This window comes from Indicator indicator, chromosome Z (assembly GCF_027791375.1).
Source record: "Indicator indicator isolate 239-I01 chromosome Z, UM_Iind_1.1, whole genome shotgun sequence".
Classification (NCBI taxonomy): Eukaryota; Metazoa; Chordata; class Aves; order Piciformes; family Indicatoridae; genus Indicator; species Indicator indicator.
The window spans coordinates 11,897,597-11,923,819 of NC_072053.1; the positions used below are offsets into that span (position 1 = coordinate 11,897,597).

At 41.3% G+C, this 26,223-nt stretch overlaps 1 protein-coding gene across 1 annotated transcript in view; it reads left to right on the top strand.

Annotated features, from left to right (window-relative positions):
* LOXHD1 (lipoxygenase homology PLAT domains 1) overlaps positions 1-26,223 on the top strand; it is a 169,460-nt gene that overhangs the window by 14,733 nt on the left and 128,504 nt on the right. The window contains exons 2-4 of the mRNA XM_054397236.1: positions 2,665-2,779; positions 12,883-12,963; positions 13,798-13,982. Coding sequence (XP_054253211.1) covers positions 2,665-2,779; positions 12,883-12,963; positions 13,798-13,982 — 381 coding nt within the window. The remainder of the gene's footprint in view (positions 1-2,664; positions 2,780-12,882; positions 12,964-13,797; positions 13,983-26,223) is intronic.

Sequence of the window (26,223 nt, forward strand, 5' to 3'; positions counted from 1 at the left end):
AAGTATAGAAGAGGTGACATCAGTACCTGTAGTAGTGCAGAAAACCAGTTCAGGAATGGGTTTTGCTTGATGTAATATGGGTAGATGTAACATGGCAGACATTGCCTGCACATAACTCAGCAGTCCTAGCACTTCTCTAGCAGCAGGAAAAGAAAAAACAAAAAAAGAAAAAAAAATCACTAGCAAACCTGCCTGAGCTCTTGAAAAGTCTCTGGGAACTTAAAGGGTTATGATAACTTCTTTTCCTCCCTTTTCATAGGAAATTGCCTTCATCCATGCTCCCACTGGCAGAAAAGTGGGCACAACTTGACTTCACTCCCTGAAAACAGGAAGAGGGCCAGATTATGCTGAGCCTCAACAGAAAAAGAGGGAACCATGTGTTAAAGGCCCTTTTCCCAAATGAAAACTTGCAAAGGGATGCTCAACTGAAACTGCCACTTTGGCAATGCCTTCAGGATGCTCTAACAGTGATAAGCACTTTCATTGTGCAGATAAATTGCAATATGCTTCGAGATGGCCAAATATAAAAGGCTGCTATGAACAAGTGAAGCAGTATTAAAACTGAATGACGTAAGCATGCTGTTTCCACAGCAGAGTTGATACAGCACTGAAAACCATCAAGTGATCAGTGTTGAATCACTGGGGCAGGGCAGATTATAAGTCTTCCTCCTGTTAATGGCTAATGCAAGGACATCGTCTGTCTCCCTGCACTATGCCAAGCATCTCCGTTGGCATGTGTGAGTGCTAAAAGGAGGAAGGTGAAATGAAAACATTGTTCATACATATTACTCATATGCAAGCTGTGGATATCATGTTCTTTTTTTTATTTTTTTTTTCAAAGGAATCATCTCTCCCTTTCAAATAGACCAAGCCAAGGGATTTTTAAAATTTATCCTGTCACAGATCATAATTTACTGCATTCATTATTATAAGATCCCTTTCCTGTCCTATTTACATTCATGGAAAAATGAGGTTAGGAAAGTATGATTTGTTGGTGTTTTTTTTTTTTTTTTTTTTATGTCTCTATGCAATAGACTTAATGGAAATGAGGAGTAGCTTCTGAACAGTTTTCCATGAGAGGTTTGGGTTTTGCTAATTCTTTTCAGTTAAAATGGTGATTTAATTTCTTCTCCTTGATGCTTTGAGGGGTGACTGGCAGTGGGGAAAATATTTAATGCTCAGAGCAGAGTCCTAATATGCTTTTTTCTTTTTAAAATATATGTGATGTACTGAGGCAAAAATGGGCACTAACAAAATACATAAGAGTTCTGAGGCAATGTTCTTCTGAAGAACATTTTTGCAGCATTATTTCTGAGAAATCCCATACTAAGCAGTTAGTATGTGGAAGAAGAAATTATAAAAGTTTAGCCTTTCTCTCCAGTTTATTGGACTGAGCCTGAACTATCCTTATTAGCTAATGACCTTCTTGTGGTCTAAAGTCAAAAAGGGCCATTAGTATGCTTGGTCTGCCCATAGGAAAAGTTTTATAATTTCCTCCAATTCCTTCTGTACTGAGCCAACCAAGACATGTCCTTCAGAAAGGTAACCTTTCAAACCTTAAGTTTAGTCCTAACTCCACTCACAGCCTTGCGTAAGAAATGTGTGTGTAACTGTAATTTCAGTCTACTTAGCTTGACCTGTTGGTCTTTGCGTCTTCCCATGCCTTTCTCCATTTGAGCAAAAGGCTATTTTTAACTTTTGTGTCTCTCAAGAAGATATCAATGTGTGTTAATAAAGTTGCCACTCAATCTACTACTTGGAAAGATAATTGATAGAACTTTGAGACACTAATTTAAGCATTTTCCTACCTTATTCTCATCATGATTTACCATTTGGTCTCTGGTAAAGTCTCCACAGCAACTGAAATGCAAACTCTCTGGTTTCAGTGATTTGTCAGCTTTATACAAATATATTATCGGAGCAAACAGGAAAGCAAGCATTTCATTGATATGCACATCAGTGAAAAATGACCCAACAGCTTTACCCTAATGCATCACATAAATTCACAGAATCACAGAATTTCATGGGCTGGAAGGGACCTCAAAAGATCATCTAGTCCAACCCCCCTGCCAGAGCAGGATCACCTACACCAGATTACGCAGGAATGCATTCAGGCGAGTTTTGAGTATCTCGAGAGAGGGAGACTCCACAACCTCCCTGGGCAGCCCATTCCAGTGCTGTGTCACCCTCACAGTGAAAAAATTTTTCCTCATATTTACATGAAACTTCCTATGACTCAGCTTCCACCCATTGCCCCTTGTCCTGTCGTTGGGCACCACTGAGAAGAGCCCTGCTCCATCCTCTTGGGACTCACCCTTTACATATTTATAAACATTGATGAGGTCATATGTAATATGTGCACATGCATTATTGGAGGGGAGGTGCTGTGTTCACAAAGAAATGTTTTATTTTCAGCAGTATCTGTCTGAACTCAATCCCTCCACCCATATAAAGTGTCCAACAGTTTTAATTTGCTGTGATGATTGTCACTAATTGCACTCATCCTGAGCAGAGGCTGCCCTGTCCAAGAGATGGGTTTGTTTTGGTGGTGGATGCAGAGATCTGTCTCTGAGGTCTACATTTCTGTTCAGGGTTGGGGATGGCTTGGATCTATGGCTGAGGGATTTATCCTGTTGTCCTGATCTTATTTCTCTCCTTCCACAGTTTACGAGGTGGTAACAGTGACAGGAGATGTCCGGGGAGCAGGAACCGATGCCAACGTCTTTGTTACTCTCTTCGGAGAGTTTGGGATTACTCCCAAGACTCACCTCACAAGCAAGTGAGTGTCTGAAGGAAATTGCTATCTTTGAGTCCTGTTCTTCAGTAACTTTTACTGCATTTTGATGGAATGTGATATTGTGCAGGTAGATGTGGAGGGAATACATCTAAAAGGTCTTTCAAGAACATCAGGGAAATCTGAATTTTTGCCCTTGCATGTTTCTTACCAAATGCCTAGCAAATCTGCATTCCTTTCTGTAGGTGGAAATGTGTGTTCAGATTCATATTATATAAGGCTTACGCTTGCAAGGTGTGGGGATATTTGCTTTTCTTATAGCTTAAATTGGAGCTCCCAATTTAGGAGCTGAGAATATTCATCACTTGTTGAAGTAGGCATGATGGGCTATGTTCACATGCCTAAATCCCACTGAGGTCATGCTAAGCCAGTTACAGAGACAAGTGTCCTTACATGTTTCTGCAGAGTAACTTAGTGCGTGTGAAGTAATATTGATGGGTAGCCACCCACAGCCAGCCACAGGAAATCTGAGGCAAGCAGAAATAGAAGAATTTAAACAGATTCCTAATTTAGACTGTTTCCATCCTATCTGCTGTATGCCTCACTGCACACAAATATGGCTGCACATCACTGTGGTGACGCTGTTCTATTCTCCTCCAGCTGATGCCAGTGCCACCCTCTGGATGCAACCTCTCAGTTACCATTATGTCAAACTATATTTTACAACTTAAAAACCTACTACAAGGCTTTTTGCTCTCTCAATAGCATTATTTTTATTTTATTAAGAAAGCAAGCATCAGGACCAGCAGGTGCTCAGCTGCCATGATAAGCAAGGTGACTTTTATCAAGTCCCAGCTCTGCATGTACTAAAATTTCACCATAGACAGACCATTGCACTAAGATAAGCAGAAATCTCTTCTCTAGGGTCTAGGAGAGGCTGTTTGTCTCTGGTTTTCAGTGTTCTTGTTGTTTTGGTTTTCTTGAAAATGTGCTTCAGAATTATGAATCCTGTGCTAATGTCACACGGTAACTTCACATTTTCTCCATTTCTACAGCACCGACAAGAGGTACCTGCAGCTATTTTAAATTTTACCCTCAAAAGAGCTTCTCTTCCCAGTGAAGCAACTCAAACATGAGAGTCTGTAAAGAAAATGATATGGGAATGGTAAAGAAAATACATGAAATTTCAGCCCTGTTTGCCATATTTGAAATTCAGAAATCAGAGCTAGGCATGGGAGTTATATTACCCAGGCAATCCTGGACATGCTAGGAAGAACTTGCTGTTCATATATTTTATATCTATACAAAATGCTTTGTCTCTGTTCTGTGATTTTCATCCAGACATCTCAAAGAACTTAAAAAGTGGAATGCTGTTTCTCTTGACTGAACAGAGAAGGAAAGCAAGATGAGGAGGTGAAGGATGACATGGTCCTGTTTCAGGTGACTGGCACAACTGGAAGTAGCAGTAGCTTTTCTGTGGGTAGAGCTTTGAGCACCCAAACCTGCCTCATAGTATTTGGCAAATTGATTAAAGAAGCAAAAGAAGCATCTGTATTCCAGGGAGTTTTCTTGTGGTCAGAGTTTACATAGAACCAGTTCATTGTGCAAGTATTCTTCTGCATGGGGTTGTAGAAGGAATCTACATGTTACCTCAAATAAAAATAAAATACTGTATACCCTTTTAAAAAAAAGAAATCAAGAGATCCCCATAATATATTTCTTAATCAGCTATGGCCTTAGATGAGCTACTCATTGTAGGAGTCATCTTTTCTGGCACTTTGGTTAATACTTGCTCTTTCCTCATGGACTCAGTATTTCTATTTTGTGAAAGAGGGGACAGACAGGGATTATTTTAGGTTGTAGTAGCAGCAATCTGAGTTTGCTGAAACCTAGATTTGGGCTTGATCCTTGCTGCTGCAGAGAGCAGATGGCTGAGATGTTGGTAAGAAAGGATGAAAGACATGGGCAGACAACCTTCTGTAGTTCAGCTTTCTTAAATCTGGTCCCATAGGAGGCGACCACTGAAACTGCCACTTTCAACTAGAGGTTTCCCAAACGTTAGGGAAATTTCTGCATCTCTAAGGAATGTCTGGCATGTTACAGTGCTTTATCGAGGAACAGCAAGAAAAAAGCTAGTCTGAGTGTAGGAGTGTTTTCACATTTAGTTAATTGATAGTCTTGTCTCCTAAATATGAAGCAAGCCGTGAAATAGTCAGTTTACCCCCAAATTTATTATGCAGCTTTGTGAATATGGCAAAAGGATGGAATCTCATGCATCTTTCAACTAAATGTTTACAAGAGTTCACTTATGACTGCAAATGCATGACATTTTATAAGTGTTTACATTTCTCTGTATATGACAGAAAGCTAAAATATCATGCATTGCCTAAAGATGGTACTACCATTTCAGCTTCTAGTTAGAGTAGGTCTCTCTCATTTCTTTTGTGATTGTGTGCTGGTAGTGAAATACATGACATTTCAGATCTTCTTGTTATGTGTGGTAAAGGGAAGACATGGAAAGCTAATGAAATATCATGTGTTTTTAACACTGGCCAACAATAAGGTAACTGTGAAAAAAACCCTATAAATCTTCATCATGACTTGAGAGGAGGAACATCAGTTCTGTAAGTGGAAGCACCCAAATTCTGTTCCAAAAGGTGCATTTATTTGGGTGGGGAGGTTTAGCCAAGTGGTGTTTGGGTCTGGGAGGGACTGTTATGAATCCTCCTTTGCAGTCACTGTCTACCAGTCTAGAAGGACAGTAACGTCTCCTCACTGGAACTGGTGGATGGGTGCTGGCAAAATGCTGCTTGGCTCCAGTTCCTCTTGGCAAAATCCCACCTGAAAACCTAGCAACAACTCTCCAGATCCCCACCTGCCATCCTGCATCATCTGTAGCTCAGCCAGAAGCTAAAAGCACTGCCACAAATAAGTTTCTTTCCATGGGCTCTGTCATGGGCACATTGGGTGGACATGAAAGAATTGTTTGTGAACTTTGGCTGTTGCTGTTGCTGATACCTATCCTACAGGTATAAGCTGCTTCTCCATGAGTCAACACTGAACAAACAGTACAAATCCTCCATAGTGTTTTATTTCTCCATGCTCAAGTGCTTTCCATCATGCCAGCATTGAGGACTGATCACAAAACTCAGCTGGGAACACTGCTGGCACATGCATGGTATTTAGTAGCAAATACACTTATTTATTGATCATTTAAATTAATCCAATTTGCAGTGTCAGGATTACATAGTCCAGCTAGTGACAATGTAATAAATATTCATAGAGAGATTTTACTTTTTTTTTTAATAATAATAATTTTTAAAAAATAGATTTAGCACATACAGCAGTCTGAAAGAAAGATTAAATAATTCCTAAGTGACAGCCAGGTTCTTTCTGAATTTGAGTACTACGTGTTAGATTTTTAAATTTTTTTCTTTTTTTATGAGAATACCTCCCATTGGCAGTCCTTTCTACTTAGTATTGAGTCACTATACAGAGATTTTCCTGCTCCTAATGTCAACAAATACATACAAATTGCAGCTTATGTACATGATGGTCTTTCAAGGGGGCTAATATTTGAAGCCATACTGAATTACAGGAGATCTGATATTGCTGATTAACTGCTCTGGAATAAACAAACAAATACAGGAAGGAAAGCTTATTTACTCTGAATAGTTAATACAGAAAGAAGTATTAGGAAGTTGAAACAGAAGCATCTGTTCAGGCTAGGAAGCACAGGAACCCCAAGCACAATTGAGGGAGGCTTCTCACATTGCTGCTGAAGCACTTCTTCAGACATGGGATGCAATACCTTTCCTTTAGTGACAACAGATGTTTCCTACTTTAAAGCTGCTTGCATGTCTGACTGTACTCTGATTTATGCCTGTACAAATCTGCAGCACCTACACCGCACTTTGAAAACTTAATGATCTGGAGCAGTGTTAAGCGACAGCACTCTTTGGAGTCTATATTCCCTTCAGAAAAAGAAAGAAAGTGTGCAATTTACTCTCTCTCTTGCTCAAGCTTATTGATTATTCTGTGTGTAGAATTTCAGGAAAAAACCGCCTGAAAGGATGCTTAGACAGTAGTGTTGAAGAACACAAAGATAAGAACCAGTAGAATTGACATATGTGTGAGTTACAATCTACCTGCAGCTGTGCACATACAACTACAATTGGTGGTACAACTATGAGGAAGGTCAAGCCTTAGAGGGAGAAACAGGAATGTACTGAAAACAGGCAGACTTTTAATGAAATTTAGCTGCTAGATCAGGAATGTGCTGCTCAGTGCTAGCAGCGTTTTTCAGACTGGCCAATTTTCCCACGGGATGAGTAAAAGGTACCTTCCTGGAACAAACTCAAACTTTCTGCCTTAATCAAAATCCTACCCCTATTCTGTATTTTTAATCTCAATCTTTAAAATGTCTGAGCTCATTCTCATTAAAAGTCTCAAAAATATTTCTCCAAGGGAATGGGGCAGGCATTTTCAGAAGAGTAAAATTTGCCCCTAAATTTGGCACAATACATGCAATTCAAAATGTAATTTTATATTGGGAAATCACAGAATCATTTGTTGGAAAAGACCTCTAAGAACATAGAGTCCAACTGTTAGCCCAGTGCTACTAAGTCCACTACTAAACCATGTCCTTCAGCAACACATATTTTAAAAACCTCCAGGGATTGTGTCTCCACCACTTCCCTGGGTGTTACAGGGCTTGACAATCCCTTTGGTGAAGAGTCCAACCTAAACCTCTTCTGGTGCAACTTGAGGCCATTTCCTCTTGTCCTATCCCTTCCTATTAGAGAGAAGAGACCAACCCCTAATCTCAGTACAACCTCTTTACACGTACTTGTAGAGTGCAAGAAGGCCTCCTCTCAGCGTCCTTTTCTCTAGGCTTGTGCTGGTTTGAGGCCAGCCAGATCCTCTCTTGCCCCGAAAGGGACAAAAGAATGACACACGCAAACGGATTGGAGAGTGATGGAAAAGTTTAAATGGAAAAGCAATTGGTGAAGCTACAGAAAACTACAAACTACAAAGCATAGTGGAAAAGAACATCCTAAAGCATACAGAACCCCCTCACAGAATTCCCAAAATCCTTCCCTTCCCAATCCTCCCTTCCTCCCACCTGAGGGGTCTACCCAATCCCTCAGGGCTCTTCCTTCCCCCTCCCTCCCACTGCTAGGCAAGTCTCAGGCTGGCCAGGTCTGAGACTGCCCCCCCCCCCCTCCATTCTCCTCCTGGCATTAGGCCTAGTCAGGCCTAAGAGGCCTGAGATACCCCCCTGGCATTACCCAATAAGAGAGGACATCTCCCATGGGAGCAGAGAGGGAAAAAAGAGGAAGAGAATGACTCTGCAGATGGCTTTACAGGGCACAGGATTTATGGGTAGAAATACATCGTTTCCTGTGTCCACCCCTATTGGGTGAGCACCCAGGACACCAGAGGTGTATCTCATGCAGCAGTGGCAGGGGGCACCCAGCCTAAACTGCCACAAGGCTGAACAACACCTGTTCCCTCAGCCACTCCTCATAAGATTTGTACTCTAGAACCTTCATCAACTTCATTGCTCTTCTCTGGACGCACTCCGGTACTTCAATGTCCCTCTTGTAGTGAGGGCCCCAAAACTGAACAAGGTGAGGCCAATGTTAAGAAATCTTTACACCATTATTGCTGGCCCTCTCTGCGTTGTGTTCAGTTTCTCCAGATAATAAAAAACAAACTGCAGATAACAGACTATTGAAGATTATTTAAATTAAAAGCCACTGGTTTATTTTCTTTATGCAGATCATGCAACTAAAGGTGAAAAACTGCTGTTAAGACACTGATGCTTCATGCAGTACAAAGTGAAGCAATGCACATCCAACGTATGCCCTTAAGGCTATCAAAATCTATACTGAATAGGACAGAGGCTATTTGTAGTTCTTGGATAAAACAGAGGTTATTTCAATGTGCCTATGGCTGTTTGTAAAATTTCAGGGTAACTTTCATGATTTTGGGATGGTGTTTGGCTCCTGGGTGTTGCCCTGCTGCTACACCCCTAAGCAATTTATCCTTTTCAATTAAATCCTTTCAAGTGGGACCATTTTTTCACTAATTCTTCTGTGTTTGTTTAAGTAGCATTCCTTCTGCTGTTGAGGTTTTTTGCAGAAAAGCAAAACAATGTCCTTGGTATAGAGACATTTGCAGTCACTGTGCTTTTCGGCTGGTTTCTTTTCCATCTGGAGTATTTTTAGATGTATGCTGCCTTATGCAGTATTTCCAGCCACCTGCTGACTGATGTTGTCAGTTTCATGACAACAATCTTGGCAAAATATTTGCATCATCCCTGTCACTTAGTATGTTCAAATTATGCTGCCCACTCCCAGTCCATGAGAAACGCACCTCCTGTGAAACAGCAGATGAACTCAATGGCATTTATTTTTCCCTGGAGAGCAACAGACTATAGAATCATTTTTGCTCAGCAACCTTCTAGATATTGGTACGCAGCTCCTTCCTGCTGCAGTGGCAGGAGCAGGTGGATCTGCCAGCAAGGTTGCAGAGAGATGCCACCAAGAGCTGACTTTCTGATGATTTAATGAAGCATCTTTTAAATTCTGTTTCAACTGACATGCACTGTGCTTCTGGACAGCTTTTTTCATGCACAATGCTTTTGTAGACAGGACTATGTGTATGAAGCTTTTGCAAATAAAACACCTAATAGGAAGGCAATTTACAATGATCATTAATGCAGTGATTCAAAGATAAATTTGTTCAGGTTACTCCATCACTGCTAAATATTATTTTTATGTGTCTGCTGTGATCAGTACCTAGGTTTTCCCTTGCTCCTAAGAGCTTGGCTCTGGGAAGAGTGCCGTTAGCTGACAGAACTGAAGATTGTTTTCTACAAATATTCAAAACTTCAATTTCAAATATGACTTTCATTTAAGTGGTGTCCTTAGGTTTTGTGATTTCCCCTTTTTTTTTTTTTCCAGAAAGGTGATTTACCAATGCAAATGTTTATTATATGTACTTCTGCATTTAAAACTACATCACTGAGAGCTTTGTGTTGTCAATATACCAAAGAGTAGTGACACTGTCATGGCACTGGCTCTGTTGTCTGTTCCAATGACTGACAGAAGAGATGCATGCAGGGATTTAAAAATACTGTGCTTGAATATCCAGCAGTTCTCGTGGTGCTTTTTAGCAATGTGACTTTCCCAGCCAGGGGACATAGTGCTCTAAATCATTGCACGTTTGCAGTACCGTGTGCAGTGCAACCTGCAGTCCATCATTCAACCAAAAGAAACAAAAAAAAGCTTCAGATATGAAAAATATTCAAGAATATCACATACTAATCTTCAGTGAAGTTTCTTAAATGTTTCTTACAAGGCAATTAGGTAAAATACTACAGCAAAATACAAAAAAAATTAGACCTGCTGAAGCAAATTAAACATGTGAAATAAAATACCCTGAATGAAACATATTATCTGAAGTTCCCTAACCTGATATTGCAGATGAATGATAGGGCTCCAGGTGAAATCCTGTTGATCTTTAAGGGTCTACTTATGGGTAGCCATGCTTAGTCCCTGAGTCTGAATCCAGTCCAGCCTGAACATTAGAGATATAGTGATGCAATTTCCAAGTCAGATTTTTCCCTGCTTTTTCTGTCACTGGAGCTGTGCGAGGAAGTGTGCTGCATTGTTTGGTGTAACAAATTCCTTATGGTAATCAGGCTCTGAATTTTTTGCCCTAGCCTGGGTCAGACTCTGGTAGAGCCCAGCTGTAATTTCTCCTTCTCTCTTTCTCTTTTTTATTTCTTTTTTTTTTTTTTCCCTTTTTTGGGGGGGCTTGGGGTGGGGGAGGAGGAGATAGCATAAACTTCAGTATAGCCTTTCAGCATAAGATATTCCCTCACTCTTTGCACTATGCTAGAAAAATGCTAGAAGAAAGGATTGGATTTTTCCTTAAAACATTGTTTTGTGTATGTGGTGTGCTGTTGGTGCTGAGTATCTATCTCGAGGGAAGAGACAAGTCAAATTCTTCCTAGCTTTGAACAGTAAGGCTTCCCAGGAGTTTAACTTGTAGATCACAGTCCTGTTTCCAGTGCTTCTCCAAGCTCTTTCAAGATGAAGCATCTGCTCGATGGGCACTTTCAAGATGCTCAGTTCCTGCTCCTTCAACACCGGATTTCCTCCCCAGCACTACCCCACCATCCCAGCAACAGAAAGAGTCCCACACAGTGGTGAGATTGCTGTAAACCAGCAACCATTGGGACCAGTGTGCTGAAAGCTTTGGGGTAATTAGTCTCACTTAATACTTTTGTGCCATCTCAGTAGCAGCCCGCAGCACCGCATTGATCTCTTGAAGCCGATGTGGGGGGAAGCTGCTGTCATTATGATGCTCGCTCAAGCCTGACAAACTAATTGCCTCTCACTTGCTGACTGTTTTCTCTCTGACAGCCAGGTTGATGGAGGCTGAGCTGGATTTAATTGTCTCTTGTCTTCACGGCAAGGTTAACTGTTTTAGCCTTTCATGGAGAGGCAATGGCCCTGGTGAGAGATCTGAAACAGCAGAACAGAGGAGGAGAGCTTCCTGTGCACTTGCAGAAAGCACAAAATGACCTTTAAACAAAGGTGCATGCAGATCCTTCAATGATGTGGAGAGGAGAGCTGAGCAAAACCAAGCCCCTCTGCTTGGATTGTTAATATTCATTAACTTTCTGAGTACAAGCTGCTTTTCACTGAGGCTTTATGCTGTTGAAGTGCTGTGGCTTCATGTTCATTTCAATATATCTTCTGGGTTTTATTATGTTTAATCATCTGTTATAATGCTTAGTGGCCCAGATGAAATGGGGTCCATCACAGAGAGCAGGTGAGAGAGGTTGTGTCTTCAGAGGAAGGATGGGTTTTACCTTGATGTTATTCATAATAGTTTCATGAAAAAATATCAGCACAAAGTGAGTTGCTTGCCAAAGATCACACTGCAGGCTAAAGGCAGAACTTGAAATTAATTTCTACATCCCCTGACCTGGGCCAATATATTTTATATTGCCTTTCACTTGCATCTGTGAAATACAAATTACACATTTAACACTTCACCAAAACCAATCAAATTAGTTCCTGTTCTACAGTCCTTTTGCTCTGAGATACAAATCACAGGAGAAAGTTGCAAAGGAAGTTTCAGTGGTTGTTAACAGAACTGTTAGAAGATGGACATGGAAAGAAATCTTTGGTGCAGCTGGATGCTTTTATCTCTGGCTGAGCTCTGGGCAGATCTGTGGCTCCCTAGGGAACTCAAAAGACACTGTGGAGACCCTTTGCTCCATTGCCAAGAGTGGAGGCTAGGATGGCAGGAAAGGACACCTCTTGGAGTGGGAAACAGAGATGAAAGGCATATTGACATCCTGTAAAGCAACTGAGGTGGATGTGCAGTTATGCAGATTCCATGTTGGTTGACTACCAAAGGCTGTTTGATAAGGGTTGAATGAAGCTCTGGCTTGACTATGAGTACTTTCCAGCAACCCTGGAAGGAAGTGGCTGAAAATATCCACCTTTTTGTTTATTTGTTTTGTGGGTTTTTTGGTGGTTGGGTGTTTTTTTTTTACTTTTTTTTTTCCTGTTACCTCTGCTTTAGCAGCCAATGGATGGGCTAGCAGAGCTGAGAAACCACAGATGAGGTGTTACCAGAGAGTTGGAGTTTTTATAGTGTAGTTTTTTTGCTGCATTGGCACTGCTTTGAAATATTTTCACCCAAGATTGTTTTCACACACTTCTGAAAGCCATTTGCTGATGGAAAGTCTTACAGACTTTCCCAGGCAATTTAGTTGAGGATTTTGAAAACCCTTTGTCATGTTTTATTCTTGGAGGTGATATGGAATGTGATCCAAGGTTTGCATCTGCTTGGGCCAGCATTGCATTTCCCCCCAAAAGATTCCATCTCAGCTTCTGGAAGGATTCTTAGGGCTCAAAAAGGAGAAAAAGTCTGCTAAATATCTGTACTTACAGCATCTGAAACTTGTTACAGGGAAGAGGACGTTGGAAAGTAGATCTTTAGAGTACTAGGAATGACTTTTCTTCATCCTTAAACACTAGCAGTCTGTCAGGCCACCACATGTGATTGCTGACATGTTTACTGTTTTTACCATAGCTTTTGATGCATGTGTATTACAGGAGCAGCACAGCCTTTGAGAGGAGCAAAACAGATGTGTTTCGAGTAAAAACGAACAACGTTGGACAAATAAAGAAAATAAGGTACACTCACTACATTACTGCCACTGTACCTGCTCTGCTGGATACTAATTGAATGTCAGGATGCACAGATATTAGTGTTGCCATGTTTTATTCATTATTTGTTAATGTGCTCCTATGAAGGTGAAGTTCAGGAGTGGTAAAAGCTTGTTTACTGCCTAAGATTTGAACTGAAGAGTGAAGTCACCTACGGTATTGTTTACAACTATCCATGGTTCCCACCAAGAATTGTATTTCTGTCATAGACAATCTGGAGTAAGGTGTTTAGAATTATTTTTATATCCCAGTGGAAGTAAATGAGGTTTGCTATGCTCTTTAGCTAAATTAGTGTAACATAAATGATAGTGATTATGTTTAATCACCATCTGACTGACATAAGACTAAAAATCAGTAAGTAGTATGAAGAAGGTTGGGAAAATGGGAAGGGGAAGAGGAGAATGAAACAAAGTAAGAAGAGAAAAGAGCAGGAGGGATACAGAGTGGGAGGAGACTCACTTATGCTTTATATATGCAGTGTGAGTTGAATGAAGGCATATGTTGAATGAACATGCAGGTGTGTGCGTTTGTGTGCATCCCCTTGCAGACAATAGCTGGTGTGTGCTCCTATGATATCTTCACACAGTCACAGAAATACACAGACATATATGAATATTATTATTTACCAAATACACTATAAAAGCCCCTATGTCCTGTGAAACCCTTTGAGTAGCTGGGCATAAGTAGCGTTTTTTGTATAGTGGCTCTAGCCTTGCCTAATATAAAATATTCCACAAAATTTGCAGTGGAGGTGGTCAGTCTTAATAAAAGTTTCAAATCCAGGGCTGTTCCTTCCTCTAGGATTGAGCATGATAACACCGGGTTGAATGCGGGCTGGTTCCTTGACCGTGTGATTGTGACTGACATGAACAGACCTCACCTCCGGTTTTACTTCCCCTGCAACAACTGGCTGAGCAAGGAGGATGGGGATGGACTGTACGTCAGAGACCTCATTGGCAGCCTGAATCCCATGGATGTGCCTAAAAGTAAGGGTTTTCCAAAAGGCTTGGCTTCCCTATATCTTGTTAAAAAGGACAAGGTTGCTTTCAGAGGACTTTAGCCATATAAAAAGTAATCATAGAATCATAAAATAGTCTAAGTTAGAAGGGACCTCCAAAGGTCACCTAGTCCAGCCCCCTCTGCAGTAATCAGGGGCATCCTCAACTAGATCAGGTTGCCCAGTGTCCTTCAAGTCAGACTTTTAATATCTCCCAGGGATGGGGCCTCAACCGCCTCCCTGGACAATCTGTTCCAGTGTTTCACCACCCTCATGGTAAAGAACCTGTTCCTAACATCCATTCTAAACCTGTTCTTCTCTAGTTTGAAGCCATTGCACCTAGTCCTATCACTACAGGCCTTTATAAACAGTCTCTCCACCCTTCTTGTGGGCTCCCTTCAGGCACTGGAAGGCTGCTACTAGGTCTCCCTGGAGCCTCCTCTTCTCCAGGCTCACAGTTAATTTGATTTTTCTTCTTATTCAGTGAGGAGAGAAATGCAAAGATACAAGATGCCTCCAGCAAGTAACTCATTCTTCCAGTGTTAGACCCGACATCTTAGGTTGGGATAAATCACTATTTGGAGAATCTCCACTCATGTATTGAATACTGAAGTATCTGTGATGACTACTTCAAATTAGATTAATATTAGATTAATCTAATATTAATCTATTATTAGGCTACATATAGATGAGAGGCGTCCTACTCCAGAAGATGTAGCCAGTATCGCTGTGTGCTATCAGAAGAGGCAGTGTGACTGCAGTCCTGTGTATCAAGTCAAGTGTTTCCAGGGTCTGGTGATGACCTGCAGGAAATTTCCACCAACAAGCTCACCCTCTTGATGTAATTCTACACCAGTTTACTGTATATGTATCATATCCATACTGAACTGGTGCCTTTTTTCAGAGTGGTTTTAAGCTAATGATGTTGAAACAAAGCCAGGATAGCTTGCAAAGCAGACACGTACTCCCAAGTTGATATCAGCGTGTAGGCTATGTGGTGATGTATAGTGCATGTAATGTGAGTGGGAAGATGATCAAGATGTGAAAGTGGAGCCAGCAACCAGCCTCAGGTAGTATTCAGCAGTTTATCTGTGAGTGTTAATGAGGAAACCGAGTTGTCTTTTCCTTATGACCTCAACAATGGCACTGCCCCTTTCTGTCAGCTTAATTTTGAGCAAAGTCCACCTGACACTAGCCACAGTCATGAGGGAAAAGTATAGTTTAATGCAAAAGAGAGAAAATGTGATTTTTGCTAGTACCACATCTGTCTGAAAATAAGTAGTAGCAGATTTCTTGCAGTAATATTGTTGACTTGATTGCTTAGGAGTGGCCTTTTGGTAAAAACAGTCTATTGCCAGCCCTTACACAGCGCTGTGAGCATAGATAGATGCTCTAGAAAGGCAAATTATTCTTACTTTTCTTGAGATTCTCTTTGAAGTTAACAGTGAAATAATACACCATGATACTGGTTGCCCCTGAGCTGTTAGATAATTTTGTCCTTTTAAGATACAACCCCCTAAGCCACTTTCAGTATATTGAAGATGACAGGTTTCAGGCTTCTCACTACAAGAAGGATATTGGGGTCCTAGAGTAGATTCAAGGAAGGGTAATGAAAATCTAGTGAGAGGTCTAGAGCACAGGTCTTGCAAAGTATGGCTGAGGGAACGGGGGTTTACTCTAGAGAAAAGGAGGCTGACAGAAGACTTCATTGCTCTTTACAACTACCTGAAAGAAGGTTGTAGAGAGGTAGAAGTCAGTTTATTTTCCCAAGTGACAAGTGATAGGACAAGAGAAAATGTCCTCAGGTTGTACCAGGGAAGGCTGAGGTTAGACATTCAGAGAAGTTTATTCACCAAAATAGTTATCAAGCCCTGGAAAAGTCTGCCCAAGAAAGTGGTGGAGTTCCCATCTCTGGAGACTTTCACAGCCCGCCTCGATGTGTGCCTGTGTGATCTGCTTTAGGTGATCCTACTCTGGCAGTGGGGTTGGACTTGATGACCTTCAGAGGTCCCTTCCAACCCCTACCATTCTGATTCTGGAAAAGATGTGTAGGTGTGGTGCTGAAGGACATGGTTTAGTGACAGACTTCATACTACTGGGTTGATGGCAGGACTTGGTGATCTTAATGTTCTCTTCTAACAAAAGTTATTTTATGTTTCTATGATTAAAGAATCACGTGAGTTAACGTGCATGAATAATATCATTGATAAGAAGTGCATGTGGGAGCATTTTGTAAACGCACACCTCTCCAGGGTGGCTGCCACAGGGGAATGAGATAATGTCTGGAGATGCTCTGCCAAAACCCCACACAGGTACTGCTATTGCTGTGTGTGTCAGAGGCCTGTGTTGCTCTTTTATCTGTTCAGTTTGTGAACTGAAGAAGCAAGAGGGGTCTGGAGAAGGTAATGGGTGAGTCAAAGCAATACACAATTAAAAAGAAATTCCCTCCAGGAAGAAGTCAGCCATTCAATCTCACTAGATCTTTAAATGACACAACGGTTTATCTCAATTTGTTATTGCTCCTGCTTGGGAGAGTTGATTCAGAGGAATACATATGATTGCCTCCATCCTGTTCAACACCTGCCTCTCAGCAGGAAAAGATTTGTGGGCTAAGTCCTCAGCTGTTAGAAATCAGTGCATTTCCAGTGGAATTGCTGGAGCAACTCTGCATTTCAACAGCCTTAAATCTAGTCCTGAATAGTTGCTCTTCTGGAGAAGTGGTTTTGGGCTATAGATCATCTGCTTGGTCCAGAACAAATAGGAATAAGATTGTCGCCTGCCTTAAGAGTATGAAAGAAGAAATCTAACCATGTATTTGTCAGAAAATCATCTGTTCTAATCACCCTTAACAGATAGAAAAGCCCACTTCTGAGTGGCGCAGGCTGGATGCTCTTGTGGTTGTCCAAGCTGGGCTGAGGCCAGAGGCACGGGTGAAGGGTTGGATACTTTCCAGGCAGCAGGTCTGAATCTGTAAAAGGAGAGGGTTAGCTGCAGCTGTCTCAGATTGCAGTTCCCCTTGAGCCATGATTAATGAAAGATAAACATTCCCAGGCTGCTGAGGTGAACTGTCAACTGCAAACGTGAATTTTCCTGAATTCATTTGGCAACCTTTGGATCCATAAAAGTCTGAAATGAGATTGTGATATGATTTTCTTTGTACGTACAAGTAATTTGCACTACATTTGATTTTTTTTTTGTTTCTTTTTTTTTTTGGTTGGTTAGTGTTTTTTGTTTGTTTTAGTTTTGGTTTTGTTTTCTTTGTTGGTTTTGTTTGGTTTTTTTTTTTCTTTCAGCTGGATTAAACGGTGATGTTTACTCTTCTAGCATTAATATTTTCTGGGCTACTAGACAAGTTAATAATTACGTGGTCTGGTGATTTTACATATAAAGATTAGTTACTCCCTCTTAAGCCTGTGTTCCCATTAGCAGTGTTCAGTGCTGTACTCTTCTTTTGGTCTTGTCTCTTCAATCACTCCTCTCCTTCTTCCTTTAGTTCTTATTTGTGAAGCAACCTGGGCACTGTTACAGATCTTAGCCTCATGCTTTGCTTTTATGCCCCATTTGCTGCTACAGTCTGGTATGTTTTGGAGATAACCAAACAATTTTTCTCCATGCTCCCTCTCTTGCAACGTCTTCAGCTTTTGATCTTCTTCTGGAGAACTTTCTTTGTCATAAGGATTTACCTTCCTCTCTTGAACTGGAAGTCACTGCTGGGATGTGCATCTTTGTGATATGTGTGGATTGTGAACAGGAGAAAAAGTGAATTATTTTTTGCCACATTTCTTCTTTGTTAAAGCTCTGTAGAGACACTGGAAGTATATTGGAAGGAGAGTGTTGGTGCTTCACCAAAACCTGCAAGGCTATAAGGAAATTCAGTCCCACTCTTGCTGAAGAGCAAAGAGCAGCAAGAGAATCCCTGCAGGGTTATGAGGTCTCGAGAGATTAATTTAAAGGAAAAAACAAACAGAGGCATTTCTAAAAAATATATTCCAAAATATAATCAATCTATAATTGAGAATTTGGACACACATACAAAATGAAAGTAGAATTAATTTCATGATCCAGAGTTATTGAGGATATCAGGAATATTTTGTGATTACGGATGCCTGAGTGATTGCATTTACTTATCTGAACAAAATGGCTCCTGTCAGGCTCTGTGTTGAATGGCACACATTTCTCAAGGAGAACAGGTTACAATTTAAGTGTTCCTGCCTGAATGATCCTCTGTTCCCCTGTATATTGCATCAATGGCATCATATGCTCATGGCCCTTTGACAGTTGATAGTGCCACAGATTCTTATTTACCCAGCAGCTGCTATTGGCAGCCTGGATTAATTTACATTACAGGTATTAATTACAAGGAAGGGCTATTGTCTGGCCTTACACTGCTTTGCTTGAATTTATGAAGCCTTAGAATTATATGACTGTGGTTCAGCCATTATGTAAGGGACTGGCTCAAAACTGAAGTCACCTGCTGATTTCCCTTTGAGTGCTGCAAGTTTGGATCATTTTAAGGATATCTGATGTCCTACCAGAACAGTGGGGGAGGAGAGCATTCGTAATAGGTTGTATCTGCACTAACAAGAAATACTAACTCAAAAGAGATGCAAAACCAAATGAAATTTGTGAGCCAGTTCCCAGCCCATTTGTTTGATACTTGCAGATTACTCACAAATCACTTGTGACACTCTGCGGACAGACTTTTATGTCTCACATCTTGTGAGGACTCCCATTTGGGTGGATTTCACTCACCTTTCCCTGGTGCTCTGCAGCCCCAGAACTGGTCTTGTATCTGCTGCAGCTGGGACACCAGGGTGTGTCTTTCTTCAGCCCCGGGTGTGATGGGTACAGCTTTTATCACCCAGCTGAAAAGCAGGGAATCTTTAGATTTTGTATTCAGGAGCATTGAGAATTTCTCAAGACATAATACTGGAATATTTTTTCAAGGCTACATATTGCCCTAATTCATAAAAGAAGCTGAGGTGTGGTTGTGTTAGATGATGTGTTAATTATCCATGAGCCACCTTTGTTTCTTTGGGGTGACAGCAGGGTGTAACTGCTGTTTAGCGGGTTTAGGTTAGGCCAGGCTTTCTACAGTGTGACCTGCAGTTTTCCTCAGAATGAAAGAGGAAGATGCATTTAGGTACCACCTACACGTATTGGCTGGTTTTGAATATCTTTGAAACCTCTCCTTAATCAACACCTTTCTATGCATGCTCTTTTACCTAGAGAAAGTAATAACATTAATTTGCAAAACCAGTGTTTACTCACTTGGTCCTTAAATCCACATTCAAGAACACAGATATCTGAAAAATAATTCAGTCTTCTGTGCGATTGCAGCTTATGCTAACCTGTGAAATTTTGGTCAGGTATTGCCAACTTGCCTGTTGCAAACAAGGTTAAGAAAGGCATTGGAGTGGATGACCTTTAAAGGTCTCTTCCAACACAAACCATTCTATAATTCTCCAAGAGTCAGGGGCTAATTTCCAGCTAGCTCTTTGACCGTAAACACCCTGAAAATATTTAGGATTGGACACAATGGACTATTAATGTGCTCAGGGCAGCATCTCACGTTAAACTCTTCAAAGTCTGCATATCTACAGTAGGATAGCACTATGCATGTGACCTCAAACTACAAAACTCCTCCACTCTCTGCTTTTTATGGGTAAAGTTCAGTCTCATTTGGTCTGTTAATAAAGAATGTGTTTATAATGGGTGCTTTACACAGCACAGTAGTGAGGAGCAGGGTAGTCATGTGTAGCTCACCAAGACCTCAAGGATTGGTACACCCACCCATTGTGTTGCATTTATTTTCCCTTACACAAACATGCTGGGCATTTGCCATCTGTTGCTTTTTGTTATTAATGTTATGTTAAAAATGCATCATAAGACCAGATGAGGTGTAGCTGTACTGCATCTGCAGCTACGTCTGCGTGTTCTTTTGCAGACAGGCATAAAGAGTCTGCCTCACTGTGACAAGAACCAGCTTTGAACTGGAAGGCCAGTGGTTATGTCGATTCTGGCCTGAGCTGAGGTGCATCTAAGAGTTTGCGTGGATACATCTTAAGCGGTAACAGCTGCAAGGTCACATTGAACAAATGGAAGCTGGGTTTTTGTAAATGCAGGCGAGCGGTGAAGCATGCCCATGTGCATGCAGTCTTGGCTTTATAAACAAGAACACTATTTATTATAATTGCAGATGAAAGAAACTCAGCTGATCAAGGTGCAGGTCAGCCCCAATCCATTAGTCTTTCACAAGTTTCTTTGAGTCATTGGTCAGTCCTCATCTGGGCAGAGTTAGTAAGAAGATAAGCCAAGGAGGCTTGGGCAGCTTGTGTTCATGGTGGGTCAGAGAAGACCATGAGCAGAGAGAGCCATACAACAGTTTCCTTTGAAGGCAGGAAAGATATGCAAGTATTGTGAAAGCAGGCTGAGCATATGAAGAAGCAGCCTGTGTTAATTTCTCTGCCCAGCGTGCTTTGCAGAGCATCTGTGTGCACACACAGAGTTAACATGCTCTAGATTCTCTCTGAAGTTTTTCAATCCGCTAAGACCTAAAACTTTTATATGTGAGCTAGGAATAAGAACTGTGTTATTTTTTTCCTCTGTGAAAGGAGTCTTGTGCTATGACTTGACAGTCCATTGTCCACAATTTTCATGTTGGCTGACTGAAGACTTATGAGATACCAATCTGGTTGTGGCTTGGGGAAACGCTTGAGGGAGTGGGTATTGATGCACACGCTTGACTTTGAGTCAGTAACTAAAACCCTTCCTGTCCCAATGGATTATGTATGCCCTTCTGGATCCAAACTGAAGCTATGGAAAATATTTCTCAATAACTTACTGATGCTAGGGGCTCTGATAGGGAGCAGCATTTTGGATGAGAGGCCCTGGTTGATGATGATGCCCTGCAGGCTTTACAGCCTCATTTTACAAAGCACAAGGCTGGAGAGTGGGACTGGTCCATCTCTGTCCCCTGGGTCACAGTTCAAGATGTGGTGTTATATTTTGGAAACTAAAAAGATTATTTCTGACTATGTATGGGAGGGAAGGAAATGAAATATTGATAGGTGTTACCTTCTCATCAAAACTCATCTTTATTTAGGCTGAGAACTGCAATTGTATAATCAGCACGGGAAAGTGCAGCTTAATATAACTATGAAATAAATATGAGTTGTTTACTTTTCAGTAATGGTGAATAACCCCTGTATTAAAAATGAGGTCTTGCTGCATGCTGAGATATTCAATAAACAAGGTTTGTAGAGAATGTAATAGCTTTTACTACCCTATTGATATCACTGGAAGAAAACCTATTTTGCTATTTGGCACAATAAGTATACAAAAATATCTTTTTCTTGTAGTTTTTGGTTGGTTGGGTGGGTGGGTTTTTGTTGGCTTGCTTGTTGTTGTTTTGTTTGTTGTGTTTTGTTTTGTTTCCAAAAATATTTCTCATGGTCTAATAAGGATTTTACTCCCCCTGCAAACTTTGCCAATCTTATATCACCAATACAGCTATAGACATTTTACTTGTAACATGTTTTTTGCCTGTTGTTTCATCTCTAGAGATAGGTAAGGTCAATGAGATATTGAAATGTAGAAATAAAAAAGAACACTGATTACTTTGCAAGCCATAAAGAAGACAAGGTGCTCAGAACTCAGAAATGAGATGGAAATAGAGATTTGTAATGCCTATACAAGACCTCGTGTCTCAAGAGAGCAGAAAAATTGAAGATATATGAGACATCTCTATGTGTTGCTGGTATGAAGATCTATGCACATCCAATACAGATAGTGCAGCACATTTGTGGAGATGGGGTTAATTTTGACCAATTATGTCTAGATAGTGTAATTATAATACAATACCTTATTTATACAAAGAGTAATACCTTAATTTATACAAATCAATACCTTATTTTTACAAAGAAAGACCAAAGTATGGTAACAATAATATGGCTTTAAACAATAATGTAAAATTGTTTTACTCTTCATTTAGAGCAGAAATGTTTTACTCAAAAGGTTTTTCAGTTATTACCCTGATTTTGAGAACAAATCTAGGGAAAGCAGGAAGCTGGTATTTATTTTGTGAAATGGCTGCATTTGTGTTTCGATTTTTTTTTTTCATGAGCTCCCATCCTGGGGTTGAACTAATGAAAAATAATGAGAAATCTTGGAGAATTAGATGAACAAGGATTTCCATGCTGTTGTCACAAGGTGGGTTGCCCTGTGCTAAGCTCCATGGCTCAGCAGCTAAACTGCTATTGTCTCTTGATCAAGGTCTTTTAAAGCTCACTTCAAAATGTCATCATCCCTTTGAAGTCACAGTAGGAACATCAGTTTAGCATATCCTACAAGCAGAGACTCCTGCATGTGGTAGATTGCCTCTCACAGGCTTTGCAGAGGGATAATCCATGCTGAATTTTAATATATTAACTGTTTTGATACACACTTTGATTTCACGTAAGAGCCGCACAAAATGGGTCTGAATTTCATGGTCCTGAGGCTGGAACAGGAGACTAACCAATGTGCTGTGCTTCCATGGGTAGCAGCAATAATATCTCTTTCTTAAGAATATACTTTTAGAAAGATCTTTTGAGATTAATGAAATACTCATTTCAGGTGGTGGTAGCATTGCCTCCTTGGTGCTGCCTCTGACAACAAGCACCCCAAAGCTGTACAAAGGTATTTCACTATTCCTTCTCCACTAACACCTTGTCTTGGCAGAGGTGCTCATGGCCAAAAAACAATGCAAAACTCTTTCTTCATCAGCATCTTTTGTGCTCCAGGTGTCCTTTTCCAGTTTGAACCCTTGGTTTAAGGAGCTGTTCACCACTTCAGAAGGTGCAGCTGATTAAGAGAGCTAGTTGTTAATTACCCTTGACAGAGATTAATTATTTTCAAGCTCTAAACCAACCCTTTAAATCTGATCCTTTCCTGGATGGGAAAAATAAATTCTTCCTGAACTATGTACAGTTACTTTGTGCAAGAAGAGGCCATGCTTTTGAGACAGAGCTAGCTCCTAAGGGTCTCACCAGGGCTCCCCTACTTTTACAGGGGTTGCTTTAGATTCTTACTACGTCTTGCTCTCTGTAGCTGCCTCTAAGGTCCCTACTCCTGCAGTTTAAAGAGGTGTAATGATAAGGGCTGGGGAAATATTTTCACTGCAGTGTTTGCAGAAATAGTGCTGTGTATGAAAATGCAGTAAGTCATCTCCACCAGAACGCTGGGAGATGATCTGGGAAGAGGTGATGTTAGCCTCATGAGATACTCTCTTTCCCAGGAGAGACAAGAACTGCATTCAAATGTTTGCATGTTGGGATGCTAGATCCCAGCTTCCTGCTCTAAGCATGGGCTGTCTGACTTTTTAAGCTTGCTCTGGCTGAGAAGTCTAGCTGTCACTGAGAAACAGTGGGCTGGAGCACCTCCTCTGTGAGGTTGGAGCACTTCACAGACAGGCTAAGAGTGGTGGGGTTGTTCAGCCTGAAGAAAAGAAGGCTCCGGGTAGATTTTTCTGCAGCCTTTCAGTACTTAAAGAGGACCTACAGGAAAAAAAGAAGGATGCTTTGTCAGGAAGTGTGATAGGATGAGGGCTAATGGTTTCAAACTGGAAGGAAGTAGGTTTGGATTAGGTATTAGACAGTTTTTCACCATAAAGACGGTGAAACACTAGAAGCAGCTGTCGTTGTGGATGCCTCATCTCTGGGACCACTCAAGGCCAGGTGGATAGGGCTTTGAGCAACCTGGTCTAGTGAAAGGTGTCCTGGCACAAGGCACAGGGGACCTTTCAATTCCTTTCCAATCCAGATCATGCCATCGTTCTAATATGCTGTCAGAAGGAGCTTCTATTTTGACAAGTCAGTGCTTTCTGTCAAGAAGAGAATTTGTCAGACAGTTCTGTGATTCTGTAATTTCTTGTGGGCTGGAATAACTGACTTAAACTGACAGTGAGGAACCAAGGCATATGGATGTTATACCAACTTCCTGAGTGTGTGCAAAAAGGCTGTGGCAGACTCAGGTTGAAACTGCACCTTGCCTGCAGATCCTCTAGAAACAATTTTTTTCTTTCTTCATACTAACCACAAATGTATTTCTTTGCCAGCAGCAATTCAGGGACAGTAGCATTGCCCATCCCTTACCTGTCCCCTCATCTCTCTTCTGAAGTCTGCCTGCTCAGTGCTGTGCAGTACAGGGTGGATCTTACACATTGCCACTCTTGAGAACACTGTGAAAACAGAAGGATAATTGCTAAATGCTGCCTTATGCAAAGAATCCATCACTGCCTATGACTTAACTCCCTGCTCTTAACCCACTGTGCATTACTTCTGAAGGCTGTGACATTTCCTAGTTGTTGGATACTGTACTGATGCTCTGCATCACAGCAGGTCATGCACAATGGAGGTAGGTAAACATGTCTAGCAGGGGATTCAACTTTGCTCTGCAAGAGGTGATAAGTCTAGGTAATGAAGCATGGTTGGCTTTGTTTCCCTGCCTAAATCTGCTGCTTCTCCTGCTACAAACTCAGAAGCTTGTGCATAAAAACCCTGTTGAATTTCCCAAATGATACTAGTGACAAGATTTCTCTGGGCAATTCCATTCTATGGCTTTTCAGGTAACCATGATATCATTGCTAGATAAATAGCATTAAGAGATGAATATCACACAGATGAGTACTCACCTGCAGCTTGCAAGTGGAAGGATTTGGATGGGATGTATCCACACATTTTCCTTGGTTGAAGGCAGGAGAGAGGTTTCATGAGAGCACCTAGGGATGCTGGGGGTGGGTAAAAAGATTGCGGGCAATGTGTTGGGCTAGTGCTGCATGCTGGCTTCTTGGTATGGGCACGGCTGTGGGATCAAACTAGAAGGGGTATACGAGGGCTGCAGCCCCATGCCCTTCCTTCCCTAGGACCAGTGTCTGTAGTGCTTGTAACATCATAATACTTCACCAAAATAAACTCCTTGGATCTCAGTCAAAAGAGCCTGACTCTAGCCCACAGTGCTGTTTTCCTCTTTTCTCTTAGCTCTTGAAAGTTGTGGCTGAGTTGACTAGTAACAAACAAGCTGGTTGACTGTCACTCCTCTGCTAAATTAATGCAGTGGGGTATTATCAGTTAGTGTCACCCCACTGTATCCCAGAGGTGACATCCATGTAATGTATCTAAATGCCTTCCTGGGACAGCTTTATACATTGGATCAGAGATGTCAGGGAGAGCTGGATTGTCTCTGACAAGGCAAACATCCAGCCGTAAAGAACACGAAGGTGCTGTAACCACACAGGACAATTGCACTCATATCTTGTAATGGGGCAAGGAAAGACAGCAGGAAATAGTTGTCACTCTTGCTACTGAATTTCTCCAAAGCTCCTGATTTCATTTCCAGGAAAGCTCCCCTCTCTGTACCTGTGCTACAGTGAGCCTGCACTGCTAGATGGAGTCACAGCTTTTCCCAGCCATACATAGGACATTGAGATACTTGAACATGTCCAGAGAAGGGCAATGAGGCTGGTGAGGGGTCTGGAGCACAAGCCCTACAAGGAGAGGTTGAGGGAGCTGGGGTTGCTTAGCCTGGAGAAGAGGAGGCAGAGGAGACTTTATTGCTCTCTACAACTACCTGAAAGGAGGTGGTAAATAGCTGGGTGTTGGTCTCTTCTCCCAGGCAACCAGTGGCAGAACAAGAGGACACAGTCTCAAGCTGCGCCAGGGGAAGTTTAGGCTGGAGGTGAGGAGAAAGTTCTTCACAGAGAGAGTGGTTGGCCATTGGAATGTGCTGCCCAGAGAGATGGTAGAGTCACCATCCCTGGAGGTGTTCAAAAAAAGATTGGATGTGGCACTTGGAGCCATGGTATAGCTGTCAGGTGGTGTTAGGTAATAGGCTGGACTTGATGATCTATGAGGTCTTTCCCAATCTGGTTGATTCTGGGATTCTAGGATTCTGTGATTAGCATTTTCCATGATCCTGGTATTAAGAGAAGCATTCAGAAGAGAAAAAAAAAAAAAAAAAAAAAAAAGAAAAATAATCCAGGCAACATCTTCATCTCTGTTTTGCAGAAGAACTCAGTGCCATGTTTTGAGATTTATAAAAAGCCAAGTGGGTATTTTTGAAAAGATGATGTTACTGTTTTAAATAATGCATGATTAAGGGCTTACAGAATAGGGAATATCCACACTGAAGTGTGCTTAACTTCAGCCAGATCTCTGCTTGGCTGCCATGAGAACTATTTCCTGCATGCTCCT